General features: G+C 39.6%; 1 protein-coding gene across 9 annotated transcripts in view; it reads right to left on the bottom strand.

The window, feature by feature from the left end:
* Positions 1-13,742, bottom strand: part of LIN52 (lin-52 DREAM MuvB core complex component) — a 68,977-nt gene that overhangs the window by 19,392 nt on the left and 35,843 nt on the right. For 2 of the 9 annotated variants that reach the window (XM_087747274.1, XM_087747279.1), the window contains 2 exons: positions 5,111-5,181; positions 1,618-3,520 (listed from right to left, as the gene is read on the bottom strand). The exons of 4 other annotated variants lie outside the window; for them this stretch is intronic. In XM_087747274.1, coding sequence (XP_087603400.1) covers positions 3,509-3,520; positions 5,111-5,181 — 83 coding nt within the window. In that variant the 3' untranslated portion in view covers positions 1,618-3,508. Of the gene's footprint in view, positions 1-481; positions 3,521-5,110; positions 5,182-13,742 lie in introns of those variants that run through there. 3 more of the 9 variants (XR_015702241.1, XM_087747280.1, XM_087747275.1) reach the window with 2 other exon arrangements.

Raw genomic sequence — 13,742 nt, 5'->3', positions numbered from 1 at the left:
ACTTGCTGTCCAGGGGCATTCTAGGGGACAGAAGTACAGACAAATTAGGACTAAGACAAATTTATGGAAGGTAGAGTCTACTGTGGATGAGATTCAACTAAAACAGATTGTTGGATGCTGGGTAAGTTACCCTAAAGCAAAATCACTCTGTGTAAGCCTTTTGTTTATATCCTTCCCCATGAGCCTACAACTGTTTATAATCAAAGAGAAGATTACAGATAAAAAGGGCTTGTGATTTGACTTGTAATAGCACCTCACTTTTTATGTAACATAAAAATCAGTAAGATAAACCAGAATAAGGTTCAAACATTACCTCCGACTTGGATTAGTCAGTTTTCACTAATCTGTTATTTCCAGGTGACTTGTTGAGGGAAATAGGAAGCAAAGTTGAGAACTGTGGTTATAGGATTGTTCCAAAACTGTTAATTTTGTAATGGTAAAACACTGAGTTAAATGGAATACTCTGCTCTTCAACTGCCAGTGCAACTAGATTTTTATTTTGATAATGATTACTATAACTAACATGAATTTCTTCTCAGTTGGATTAAACAGCAAAGCATTTGATACTCCAAGATTGAAGTGAACAGCCTTTACAACTGAATATATGTAACACTGGCATTTAAAAGGAACCAAATATATACTGGGTTTATTTCCAAGAGCCTCACAGTAACATTTAACATACCAACACATGAAAACATTTTATAAAGCAATGCATTAGCTCAATTAATATTACCAAATCTTGATCTTCTTATACTCTTCATTCCCATCATTTATCAGAACTTTTTTTTTGTTTCAAAATACAGAAGGTTATCAGCAACAAAAAGTCACCCAGATTTTCTTGTACAGATAGATACTGCAGGGATGTTAGGAAGGACATCACTGAAGGAAAAAAACAGAGTTCCCTTAGTACTATTTGGATATTGCCAAATATTTATTTACTGATGGGAATGGAGCATCCGCAGGCCAAACCCTGAGGTGGCGGCATGCAGACATGTGAAGAAAAGACTGAGGAAGAGTATTGCCTAGGTGGCTAAGCAAAAGCTTTTGCATCTCCAAGGGCTATTCTGGAAACCCAGATGAATCTCTGAGCTTTGCATTTGTTTACTATCAAACCACAAAGCAATAACAGACAGATTACAATTCTCTGGCTAACATGCAAAAATACATATAAATATTACCAATAAAAAAATACATCACTGACTCATCTCTACAGATGACAAGTACAAAGCTAATAAATATCACAATTCTAAAGCATACGTTACTGGCTGCCCTATAGAAGATAAGTACTGCATATGGTAAAAGGCTTTTTTTGTTTGTTTGCTTTTTTTTTTAAACACATGTATGTTACTAAAAACTACCTACAGTTTGAAATTCCTTACTGAATGTACCAGAAAATATACATATACTTCCATGCCAGGCTTTCATATCTTCTCCTATATTCCTCCTCCTTTCAGATCTCCATTTCTTAATGTGTTGGATCAACAAACCTCTATAAAATGCACAAACTCATATTGGTGATATAGACAAAGTATACCATTATGTCATATATGTGTATATATATTATGTATATAGTATACAAACTTAAAATTGCATTAAAAATGTATAATTTAATACTTAAAAGCTACATCAACATCAGTTTGCACCAGCAGGTTTTTTCTCTGTCTCTGAATTACCACTTTTAGCTTCTCTTCACATTCATCTGTCTTAACTCTTGTGTTCTCAAGGGATGGAGTTCCTGTTAAGCTCAGCCCTGCATAAACTGTGAAGAAATAAACCCATTAAGTTTAAAATCAGACTCCTAGCATTCCTAAATATTCAGTATTTGTACAGGGGTCTTTCTGGGATGTGGCTGTTAATTCTTAAACTCAGTTAACAGGAGCTGTCCAAAAGAAGCCTAGTTCTGACCGGTGATAGCCAAGACCACAGACTACAAACCGAAAGGCCACCAGCATTTTAGTAAAAATTCAGAGAGGTCTATTCAATTAAAAAATCTCCTCCTCTTTATTGCACGTGCACCTGAAAAGAGTCTCCTCTCTCTGCAAAGACAGAAAAATGCACTGCTCTAAGGACAGCCTATTTCCAAGTCATTTCTCCTCTCACATGTGACTGCAGCCTGGGAAATGACAAGTTTTGAAAAGTCTCCATGCTAAAAATAACATTTCTAAATGGAGAAAAAGCCCTGCTCTTCATCGAATGTTTCAATATTATGTTGTAGCCTAGAAAGAACACATTTACTAATGCTTAAAATGTTGTTTTCTAGGAAAAGGAAAGAGGATGAAATGAAAAAAACTTATCCTCTCAAACAAAAGTCTGAACACACTCTTCACCTCTTCTCAGGGGTGAACATGCAGAAGTGCATTAACAGAAGGAAAAGACATTAAACTGTAAGATGAATAAAGCCCAAAACTGTGTGCTGAAAGAGACCGGGTCACAGAAAATTCTCTCTTAAAAATTGTGGGTTTGTAGGGGAAGAAAATTTTGAGGTTGCTGTTTTATAAGGAATAAAAAATACCACAAAATATTATTTTCAGAAGTGTTAAGATTTTGTATAAGCAGACCAACCTTGCAATGTGGCTAACAATCCTGTTGCCCCTTCTTAGAGCGCTAACTGAAAATATTACCACCTTTCAACTTCATAACTTTCTTCAGTTTCTAGCTCTGTAAAAAGCAGAGAATTGCAGTGGACTGACGAAGCTGTTTCTTTGCGTACTGGCCGAAGTTTCTGTAGGGATATCTTCCCTCATGATGCAGTAATACCTCTTACTCCCTATGGTCTGTCAGTCTTGATTGCACCAGAGAACCGTTTAGTGGTGAGATGAAGCTCCTGGTACACCGAAGGTTTGGAGGTCCTCCTCGGAGGACCAGACATGCTTCTCTGAAGGCAGTGGGTAACTGGAATCTAACGCACAGACTGCACTCAACTTCTAGGCTAAAAGCATATGCTCCTGCTGAACCCGTGCTATCGGTCAATCCGCACCCCAAACTCTGCTCAAATCTTTCAGCACAGAAGTTGCGCATAGGAAATCAATGCATCTAAGACAAAAGACACACAAAAGGGTCAACGCCTCATGATGTGCACTGGCCAGTGTCAGATCTGCTGTGTGCTTCAAACAGATGCTGCTCCTGAGAGCAATTGAATAAGGACACTATGGCTGTTCACTTTGAATAGCTGATGAAAACAGGTAACTTTGCCACAGCACGTCAGGGCTCAGTCCTCCTATTGGACATCTTATGGTCAGATGAAGTCCGAATTCCAACGCAACCAATTGCAGTCCTTGTGACCTGTGTATGCAATATACATCTCTCCTGTAAAGAGATGAGCTGTGGAAGCAAAAAGAGATGTTTCCTTCTGAAGGTCTAGAGCAAGAGCTTTGTACTTCTTAGAAGTTCTGGGGTTCATCTGGATCCGCAGTACGTAAAATGATCTAGTTGGGGTATTTTTGTCCGAACTCCAGATGCAGCAGCTACTTTTTGGGTTTCTCTAGGATGTTCAGGAATTTCCCTCGAGTCATTTCTCTAGCTGAAATCACAAGGGAGGAAAAAGAGATTAGTATTTTTTAAAAAGCCAAGAAACCCAAACAATTGTATAATTTACAGATTTTAACCAGAGGATAAGAAATTCACTTAGATTTGTGCATATACCAATAGTGAGTAAGGACTATTTTTTTTTTTTTTAAGTGGAAAATAAATAAAACTGCATTCCAGCTTGAATTCCTGACATCCTAGAAATGCAGGCAGGGCCTGGAATCTTCTAACCTCAGCAATAATTCCCACAGGCTGTCTCATTACATACAATCTATGCTTTCTATTCCTACTGCGTTATGCTCTTGCAGCATCTCTTTTCCTCTGTACTATCCATCTCTGAACGGTGTAATCCAGATCTCCATCACTCTGTCTCAGAGCAATTGTTCCTGGATGTTATAATCCGTCAGAGATTATGGAACTCTCTCTTTCTCCATTTCAGGATTATTGGTCCCTGGATGCTATGATCTTCAACAGAAATTAGACAGCATTTTCTCTCTCTCAGCAGTGTCAGTCCCTGGATGCTGTAATATAATGGGGTTTATATTCCTTCAATGCAGTTCATCTATGGATAGTGTAATAAAGTAAAGTTTATAGAGCTTTGGTCTTCACTCTCTCTCTGCATTGTCAGTCCTTCGATGTTTAATACAGCAAGGCAAGGTTTATATGTCTCTCTCTCACTCTTGGCACCATCAATCTCTGGTAGCTGTATTACAGCAGGGTTTACACAGCCACTTTTCTACACGAGACACTTCTGACTTGTGAGGCCATAAGCTCACAAGCTGGCAGAGCAGCCCTAATACTATCTTTGTCTTGCAATAACAATATAATGCATCAAAGACAACACGATTAGCAACTGAGTCCTGGAGAAAGACAATCTTCCCACCAGTGCTTCCCTTCATTTCCTTTAAATAAAGGTGTAAGCTTTGTGCTGGACTGACAGGCATCAAAACATGGAGGTTTTTATTCACAGGACTGATGAAAGCGTGCATGTTTCCCACACCTAGCCTAGAGAGACTCTAGAAAGGGACGGCAATTCATTTTCTGTTTTATCCATTCAATTCCTGACCTCTCTACTGAGAGGAACAACAGAAATTACAATTAGCATAAAAACTGGAGGTGGGTTTGTTGCTGATGTTGGGTTTTCTTTTGACATTACTGATTATCTGTTAGAACAGAACTAAAATGTAATAAAAATGTTCAGCTTAAAATATTCAATACGTACCCTCAGGTAAAGACATTTTGTTATTCTTTACCTAAAGGTTAAAATTTGTGCCTTAAAGCCTCTTCTTTGAACTATTACATTCTAATTTGTCTACCCAAAATCGTACCACAAGGTACTGTCATCAACAAGATCCCTGTAAAACAATTAGTGGTATTATGAACTGCCTGGTACATATTGATATTCACAGGCTGCAAAGTCCACTGCCGTGAGTGAAACACGCTTCCGACTGGCTGCAGATTCAAGCAGATCACTGCATTATTCGCTTGGTTCATGCCTCCAGCTGTGAGTTATATCATCTGGGATCCATTCCCAACTCTGCTTCTGATTTACAGCGTGAACCACCACAAAAGTACTCCTTTGTACCTGTACTTCCCCATCCGCAAGCGAGCTTGTATCTTTTAAGCGCTGCCGAAGTGACACATGGACAGAACGTGCTGCAGAAGGGCAGAGTGGATTGTTATTTTGTCAGGAACTAAGTTGTTACGCACAAAGCACATGATTAAATAAAAAAGCAAGTTTTTACAAATTTCAGCTAGCAGTAGATTTTCAGCACCAGTTCTTTGACACCTCCCTGCCTTGCACCTTCAACAGTGCATGGTTTTAAAACACTCTTAACCAAGAAAGCACAAAGCTGAACTGTAGTTGATAGAGTGGAAAGTTTTCCGGAGTGCAAGTCCCATATAGGAGATATACGAATGCATGACAATTCTGTTCCCCCAAAGAGGGCTGCACCCTATAAATCAGGCAGAGAGCACAGACTCCTTCTGTGCGCTGAGTGAAATTACTGTGGGTTGGGGGTTGCTCCAGAGCACGTGCCCTCCTGTTCACTTGTCATCGGAGATGTTAACATTTCTGATTAATTCACAGACCTCTCATTTTATTCTTCATTCCTTTATCCTTGCTATCCTGTTCTGCTGCAGCTTAAAGATTCTTACCGACCTGCTACAATAATCACCGCCCGCTTCCCCCCCCAACCTGGTGAAATTGTTTAGTGATGCCAACCGCGCTTTTAATTTGCAAGACATCAGACACAGAGGTAATTTATACCAACATCTGTTCATTTCTGACTTCTGAAACAAACTCGCACATGCTGCTACAAAATCCCATTAGGAGCAGGAGACAGCCTTCTGCTATTCTGTATTCCTCTTCTCCTCACATACTCAGGCTTGCATCGGGGCTTTATTTTTAAAGATATGATGCCAAACTGAAAGAAAAGACCTTACATCTTTGTATATGTATGAAAATGGCCAGGAAATAACATCCTCATATCACAAAAAAAATCACAGCCAAACTAAGGGCAAGTTTCCACAAACATTAACAATCTTGTTTTCCCTGCTTCAGCCGCTTCTCTTATCCGCCCAAGAACGACAGTTCAGTGTATTCGTGGTAAACACAGGCCAAATACATGTTACATGGTACTGTGTTCAAACGTCTTGGCTATTCCTTCCCCTTTGTTCCTCTTTAATCTGCACTGGAGTATGATTTGAGCTTGGGTTTTGTACAGAAAAACCTCTAATTAAACTGACTCCTCTGCTCAGTATTGCTTCTGATAAATGAATTCTTAATAATGGGAATATCATTTCCAATGGGGCCTTTTGGAGGTTGCTGGAGTGAGGGAAGAGCTTGTGAATGAAGAAACCATCACCCACATTCTAAATACGATTGCAGTCTAAGAGATGGTAAAACCTGCCTTAAGCAACTACCCAAGGGACCAGCAGAAGCCAGTTGCATAGTAGATAGAGGTGGATTTTTTAATTAAAAGGTTGGATAAAACCGTAGTGAAAACCTTAGGGATTTTTTTCTTTAAAATGGTTGCTTAAACCACGGACTTCAAGTGAAGAGAGGGCTTGAGCGCAGGTTTCATCATACCAGCAAACAGGCACAACAGAGGCTGTGCAGCATGAAACGGAAACATGAATCTCCACGTCAAGTCACGATTTACAACCTTGCCTATGCTGTGCGTCTACTACAATAGAAAAATCAACAGTGGATATGATCGCAATAGCTTGGATACAAATTAATCTCACGTACTAGGGAGGAGGAAGATGATACTGAAGACCATAGAAAAAACATTTTAAGATGTTATCAGCACTGGTTACAATGGAAGTTGAGTGCTTGAATAGACTCTTGCAGAGAAATGTATTGAAAAATGGTATCAGCCTATTGTAATGAACAGAGAATGCTGTACTGTATGAATTAAGTTTGCTGCCTGGCACGATCTGCCAAGCAGATCTCAATAACAGGTAGTGGGTAGGAAGGGCTGGGGCTGAAAGGAGAAGGGGAGATTTCTACTTGACAGGGGAGCAGAATAAGATTTAATATAATCTCCTCTTTAGAACTTCAATCCCTCAATCCCGCATTTAGCCTTGTTGCCCGGGGCTCCTTTTCTACTACAATTGTCCCCAAGCTGCCTCTCCGCAGTAAATTTTGTGGTTGCTGGTTGAAAAGATTCAGTAGTACAGATTGATTTCCTACAAGTGAGGAGATGAGGGATTACCAAAAGCAGTCCTGGTTAACAAGATTGGGTACAGAATCTCCTGCTAGAGCAGCCCACTCTGCCAGTGCTTTGCATCCTTTCACTATGACATATGGGTTTCATTACACAAAGATTTTCCTGATTTTAACTTGGAGGCGATTACATTGGAAACTCAGAGCTATCTTTACATCTGTAGCAATTTAAAGGTTAAGTAACTTTTAATCAAATGACAAAGACTCATAATGTTTTTTCCTTGATTGAAAATGAAAACTGCTGTTCTGGATATTCCTTCCAGTGACAATTTAATTAGAAAAAACCACTGCACTGGAGATTGGGGTCCAGCCTGATTGCTCCCCGTAAAAAGCCTTCTCACACATATGACAGCACAGGACATACTGTGTCACAAGGTCTGGACAGCCAGGAAATAATGGAAGGATTTACTGCTATAAAATCAGCAATGAAAACAGAGATTTACACTTATATAAGCAACTTTCATCCAGGAGAATCCCTAAGCAACACACATATGTACATACTTTTTTAACATAATATACACTTAAATGCAAAAGCGCAACACAGTTGGTGATAAAGTCTATGTAAAAGATATATGTGACGAACTGTATTTATCATGATCATTATACCTTCCGCTGCTTACTACTTCTAGGCTTATCTAAAAATCTCAAAACAAAGCCTGTGAGCATCTTCAAATCACAGATATTTTAAAATGAAGTCACCTGCTAAAGAAACACTTCTCTGCCTCTCCCCCAGATGTACAACTTACGGGACAAATTTGGCTGTGTTGCTCCTCTGACCTGAAAATGTAGCCGTGTTGAAATCTAAAGGTCTTGCTACTAAAAAGAACTGGAAATACAATTAATGCCCTGTGAACAGAACATGTTTTCAGCCCTGAAATGTCTTGTAGTATCACACTTTGAATGCTACATTCTTGACGACAAAAAGGTTAATTTAAGCACTGTCATACTTTGTTAGCTTATCAGTTATTCCTCCCATTCAGTTGTAGTTAGGGTAACTAAAGAACTTGTTTTTCAACATGGAAGGATTCCTTTAAAGTACTAATCACGCACTTTCAAATTACTGCTGTGTCTTAGGACTATACAGAAAACAAAACTAAAAGGGTTTATTTCTGAAGAACTATCAGTGGAAATTACCAGTTCAGGGCAAAGAACACGAATTGCAGAGGGACAGCAGAACAATCCTCTGGTTTTTAACCCTTCTATCACAAGGGTCTGTTGCATCAGAAATTATTTCTTTTGTCCAGGGATACAATGTTAGGATAAGAAAACACAACCATTCTTTTTCCTAGTTGGTAGGACATAAAAAAGGCCTAGAGGAATCTGCCTGGGAGTAACCGCGGGAGTCTAGCTTGATTGGACTTGTGAAAGCCAATGGCAAAGCCACATCTTTTGGCTGAGGTCAACTAGTATTGCATTTGAAGGGAAATAAAAATATCAGTCACAGGGGTGGGAGGGAGTGAAGGCAAAAAGGCGATCTAAACACAGCAAAAATATTTAAGATTGACATTATTACTAAACAGCCCTCAAAAAAAAAAAAAAGAGGCTTATTTCAGACAAGACCAACAGAATATTATAACCCAGCTAACATAATCTGAACTTCTATCAGAGAGAGACATCTGTATGGACCACTTTCTGTCTTCGAGGCCAGATCCCCAAAATCCTACCACCACCTGGATGCCTGCTGGCACCAGCTCGCTCCTCTTCCTTCATCAAAAGAGCTCCAATTACTCTGCTAACTGCATACTTCCTTAACGTAATTGTCAAATGAACTGCTTCTTGATGACTGTGGGCCTTTGACAAATAATTATCAGTGAATGCTACACCAAGCCTAATTTCATAAAGAGCTGGAACTGCCATCTCAGGAGAGCAGTACTTAGCAAAAGCAATGTCAGTCGCCTTTACTGAAGGTAGAACTGGCACATGCAGATACTCAGACCTGTGCTTCAGGAACTGTTACATGTACGCTGAAAACCAGCGTAATCACCTCGCACTCCTGAAACACATTTTTCAGGTAAGACGACAGAATCAACATAAACCTCCAGGTGGAATAAGCTTTCATTACCATGGCATCTTTCAATAATCAATATCGAAGCACTTGCAAAGTTTATCAAGCTTCACAATATTCTTGAGACCTACAGTGATTTAATTCCCATCTTACAGATGGGGTCACAGCCTCAGTAAGGAGTGATGTACAGATGTATACTAAAGGAGTCAGCAACCGTGCTAGAATTCAGGCTCTGAAAGATGAGCTCTGTCAAGTCCTGCTGCAGCATTTTAAAATATTAACACCACCCTTGGTAGGAAACATCACCGTCCTTCCCTTGGTGAATGAGACAGCAGAATCTGCCCTTACTTCAGCTGTAGTTCAGAGTCTGGCATGACTTGTTTTGAAATGCCAAAGGCGGGGGCTTGCACAAAACCAGGCTGTGAACCAGAGCAGGTGAGGCACAGGGACCACTCCCCCCAGTGTGCTATGAAAAGTTATCATCTCTGACAGAGAAGCTGAGACAGATAACGTTTTAAATGACTGAAACGGTTTAGTGAGTGTTAGCTAGAGCCTTAAGAATTGGAATCAAATACCTAATGCTTTCCTGAATCATGAATTCCTCATGTGACCTCCTTCCACCTTGTTTTTCTCCACCCATGGTAGTGGTGTTTTATCATATACCTGATAAGAGATCTCAGAGATCATTCAGGATTATCCAGAATGGTGATAACACATCTGCCGCAGATTAAGATATTCTCAAAAATGTCAATGTTGCTATAAATAAATACTAAAATTATATCAGCTCTAAAAAAAAATTAGGTTCCTTCTCTGCAGAATAACTTACCTTGTTCTCCTAATCAGATTTCCCTACCTTGCAAGGCAGCACCATTCTGTTTGCACTCAGCTGCAAACAATGATGTTCGCAGAGCTTTGAATGCAAAAACTACAAACAGTATTCATTCAAATACAGACGGGCAAAGCCAGTCAATGAAAACACTTGAAGCAAGGGTCAATGACATCCCTGCCAATGCCCAGGGAGCTACTAAACTTATGTTCCAGGTCACGGATATTAGGATGTACAGATATTTTGCCCTGAGTGACCCCCATATGAAAAGAAACTCTTACAGTACCTCCTACTTCTAGAACCTGCCTATGGCCAACACCCTGTGCGGCCAAAGACCTGATCCCTTTGACCCTCAAAGCAGGGAAAGAGTTACATCTTCTCTCTGCGAAGCCAATAAAAACCTCTCTTGATTATAATTTAGATAAGAGCCACTGGATTGAATAATAATGTCTGAAACTCCCCTGGCTGTTTCACCTTGAGACGTCCATCACTGGGTTAAACATGATGCTAATTGCATTTGGATTGATTAATTTCTCTCACTCCTGTCTATTCGAATAATGCTTAACAAAATAATCACAGCACCCAGAGCCAAATCTTCTCCGTCAAAGGAATGAAGCCATCAGAACCAGCCGAGATGAAAGAAATGAAGATGACCCGTAATTACTGCTACGGTGATATCATTACCATATTATAGAAAATGAGTGTACGTGGGGGGAGCGGGGGCTGCGATTATTATTTATTTTTTAATGGAACCTCACATCCCAAGAATACAGATCTGACACGGTGGAGCATAGAGAAATACAGAACTAAAAAATTATTGCGCATTAAATTGCAAAATACAGTGAACACTGGGACTCTAGATGCATCGAGTGTCTTGTACTGTGAGCTGCTGTTTATTCGCTTCACTATTTTTTCATTGCAATAATACTTTGTATATGACTAGCATAGAGATTTAAGATGCCTACCTTCCCAAAAAGATCCTCAAGTATCTGCAACAGAACTCACCCATAACCCTGATGCTAAAGCCATTCTCCTTTAATATCATTACAAGTCATCTTACTTTGAACACTGGCATTCAGATTTTTAAACCACAAGATCTGACTTGATGCTCAAAGAAAAGCTAGCATGCAAGAAATTTTTATTCTTAAATGCTGATTCCTATCTGAAGGCAGTTATAAATTCCATCACCAGCCACAGTAGATCACTTTCAACCATTCATTACACTGGTTCTGTAAAGATATCAAATGTATCAAGTCTGGAAGAATTTAAACTAGGATTAAAAAAAAAAACACCAAAACAAACAACCAAAACCACAACCCTAACATCCAAAAGAAGGCCTTCTGCTCCCTTTATTCTCCCAAATACACTCCCAAAGCCCCTCTCATTTGAGAAACAAATAGCTTGGCAATTGTATAAGATCTTCAGACACCTGTGCACTGCAATTCTAATTGTGGTTTATACAGTTCACTTCTCTCAGTGCTGCTTATGTCTGCCCCCTAGTCTCAGACCGAAGACAAAAAAACACACACAACTAGCAGCATAAAATATTTATTCTGGAATAAAGCCAAGGTCAAATACACAAAAAAATCTCACACGCCAAAAATGTCAAGACCTAAGACCAGGCACTGACTCGTGAAGCTAATGAAACACAGAAAAATGATGTTCAAGTATTTTATAAGGCTTAAAGAAAGAAAGAAATTCAAGTTATGCTTCTAATAGTAAAAACAGTATGAAAGACAATTTTATATCAAAGTTGAGGATATTTTCAAGTATACCTGAAAGGGACTTCACCAGCGTAAGTTATCACTGGAACAGCTACAGCTTGGGAGAGCTTTGACCACCAAGTCCCACAGATGTTGGAGGCAAATAGTGGGATAGAAACATGGCACGTTTTAACAAGAGGCACTCTAAAGGGTTTTTTTTTCCTACCTGCTTGTACCAAAGGGCAAATAATCTCTTCCTGGCCTCCCAACCCCTGCAGAGGACCAAGAGGTTTTGATGATTTAGGTTTTCTCATCACAGTATCTCAAAGAGGAATCTTCTTTATTGAGCAACACGGAGAAATGAGATCAAAACTGTTTGCTCAAGAAGTCTTGAGCATAAAACACACGAAGAAGCTACGCAGAGAGGTCTGCACTGAACATACGCACACAGCCAGGTATGAGAGGTTTCTGGAGGTGAACAGAGCCTTCTCAGAAGGCACACGGGCAGAAGCGCTGCCCAAGCTCCCACAAAACAATCCACCATGATGCGGTGCCCCTGCCTACGCTGGGGAGCAGGTATTTACTGGCTGGGAGCAAAGCAAATGAACCTTGAAAGTAACCATTTTTTCAAGTCTTACCAGTGGCCAGGGCACGCGGGCCACGGCAAAATCTGAGCCCAGGAGCCAATAGGAACAAAGGGATTAAGAGTTATTAGGAGTAGGGAGAATTACATATTTACTGAAAAATAATCGTGTAATGATTATGTAAGTCCCTATACTCCTTTTGGCTAATAATGTTGGGATACAAGCTGTATGGTTATGCAAGCCAGGGCACACAAATCCAATCAGAAGACATCAAGGCATGTTTACGGGGAGGCTTGCAGCTCTGGTTCAAGAACGGTACGGCTTCCTTGACCTCCAAAGGGCAGAAACAAGCCCCTGTCAGTAGGTTAGCTAATGGCTTGAGCTGTGAAGCAGAACTGAATTTTTAAATTTAAGTTCTCTCAACAAGCTTCATGGGAAGAGACACCTGGATGAAAGAAGCTTATACTATGGTAGTCTGTATTTATTTGTCCAGAGGTATGTCTTTACTTTAAAAAGCAGACTAAATTTTTAAAATGTTTTCTAATCCCAAGATTCCTTATTGAAACATTTTTCCATGTAGATGACTGCAGCCCTTGACATGACAATGAATTATCAATATTGAAAGTCTCTATGAAAAGAAGATTCATGCTTTTTATGACTGAACATTATTATTTGATTTACCCACGAAGTAAACCAAGATTCCTTTTGGCATTAGTACAACGATACAACACATGAAATTACATAGAGGACTTCCATAATTTCAAAAGATCCAAGTAAAAAGTCTGTATAAGCAAATACAAGTAAATGATCGAAATCTCAGTGTTCCAAGCCCAAAGTCTCAACCTCAGTTGAACCACAATTATGGAAGAGCAGCAATATGCAGTTTGTGGGCTGCAGAAGAAAACTTTCACAATTGCCTCCACCATTTTATTCTTTCTTCCACATGAATCAAAGGCACTTTATTTAATGACTACCCTTATCCCTATCCTCATCTTTCCCATTATATTCACTGTTTGCTTTAGTCCAGCTTTTTCAGTTATACTACTGACTAGTTCCATGCGCCCTGCCCGCCACAATCCTCTTTCTTCTCCTGGCAACAATACCCTGAGCTGAGGAATATTTGAAAGTCCAGAAGAGGGTTCAGGGAATTCAAAACCATCTTTACCAACTCCAAGTTAGTCACAAGACATTGGAGGAAATGCACGGATTTGGAAATGTCACAGTTTTTACAGCATCCAAATGCTACTAGAGTCAAGTTCAAATGAATATAGAAAAAACATCTATTTGGAAGAGTCAAAAATCATGGGAAAACTGTTGTTACTCAGAGAAACTATCACTAGTTTCAATCTGACCTACTTGATAACAAAAT

This window comes from Nipponia nippon, unplaced genomic scaffold, assembly GCF_047370975.1.
Source record: "Nipponia nippon isolate SJK-2023a ecotype South Korea unplaced genomic scaffold, ASM4737097v1 scaffold_11, whole genome shotgun sequence".
Lineage (NCBI taxonomy): Eukaryota > Metazoa > Chordata > Aves > Pelecaniformes > Threskiornithidae > Nipponia > Nipponia nippon.
Note: the sequence above shows the minus strand (reverse complement) of the source record. Positions and strands in the feature narration are given on the sequence as shown.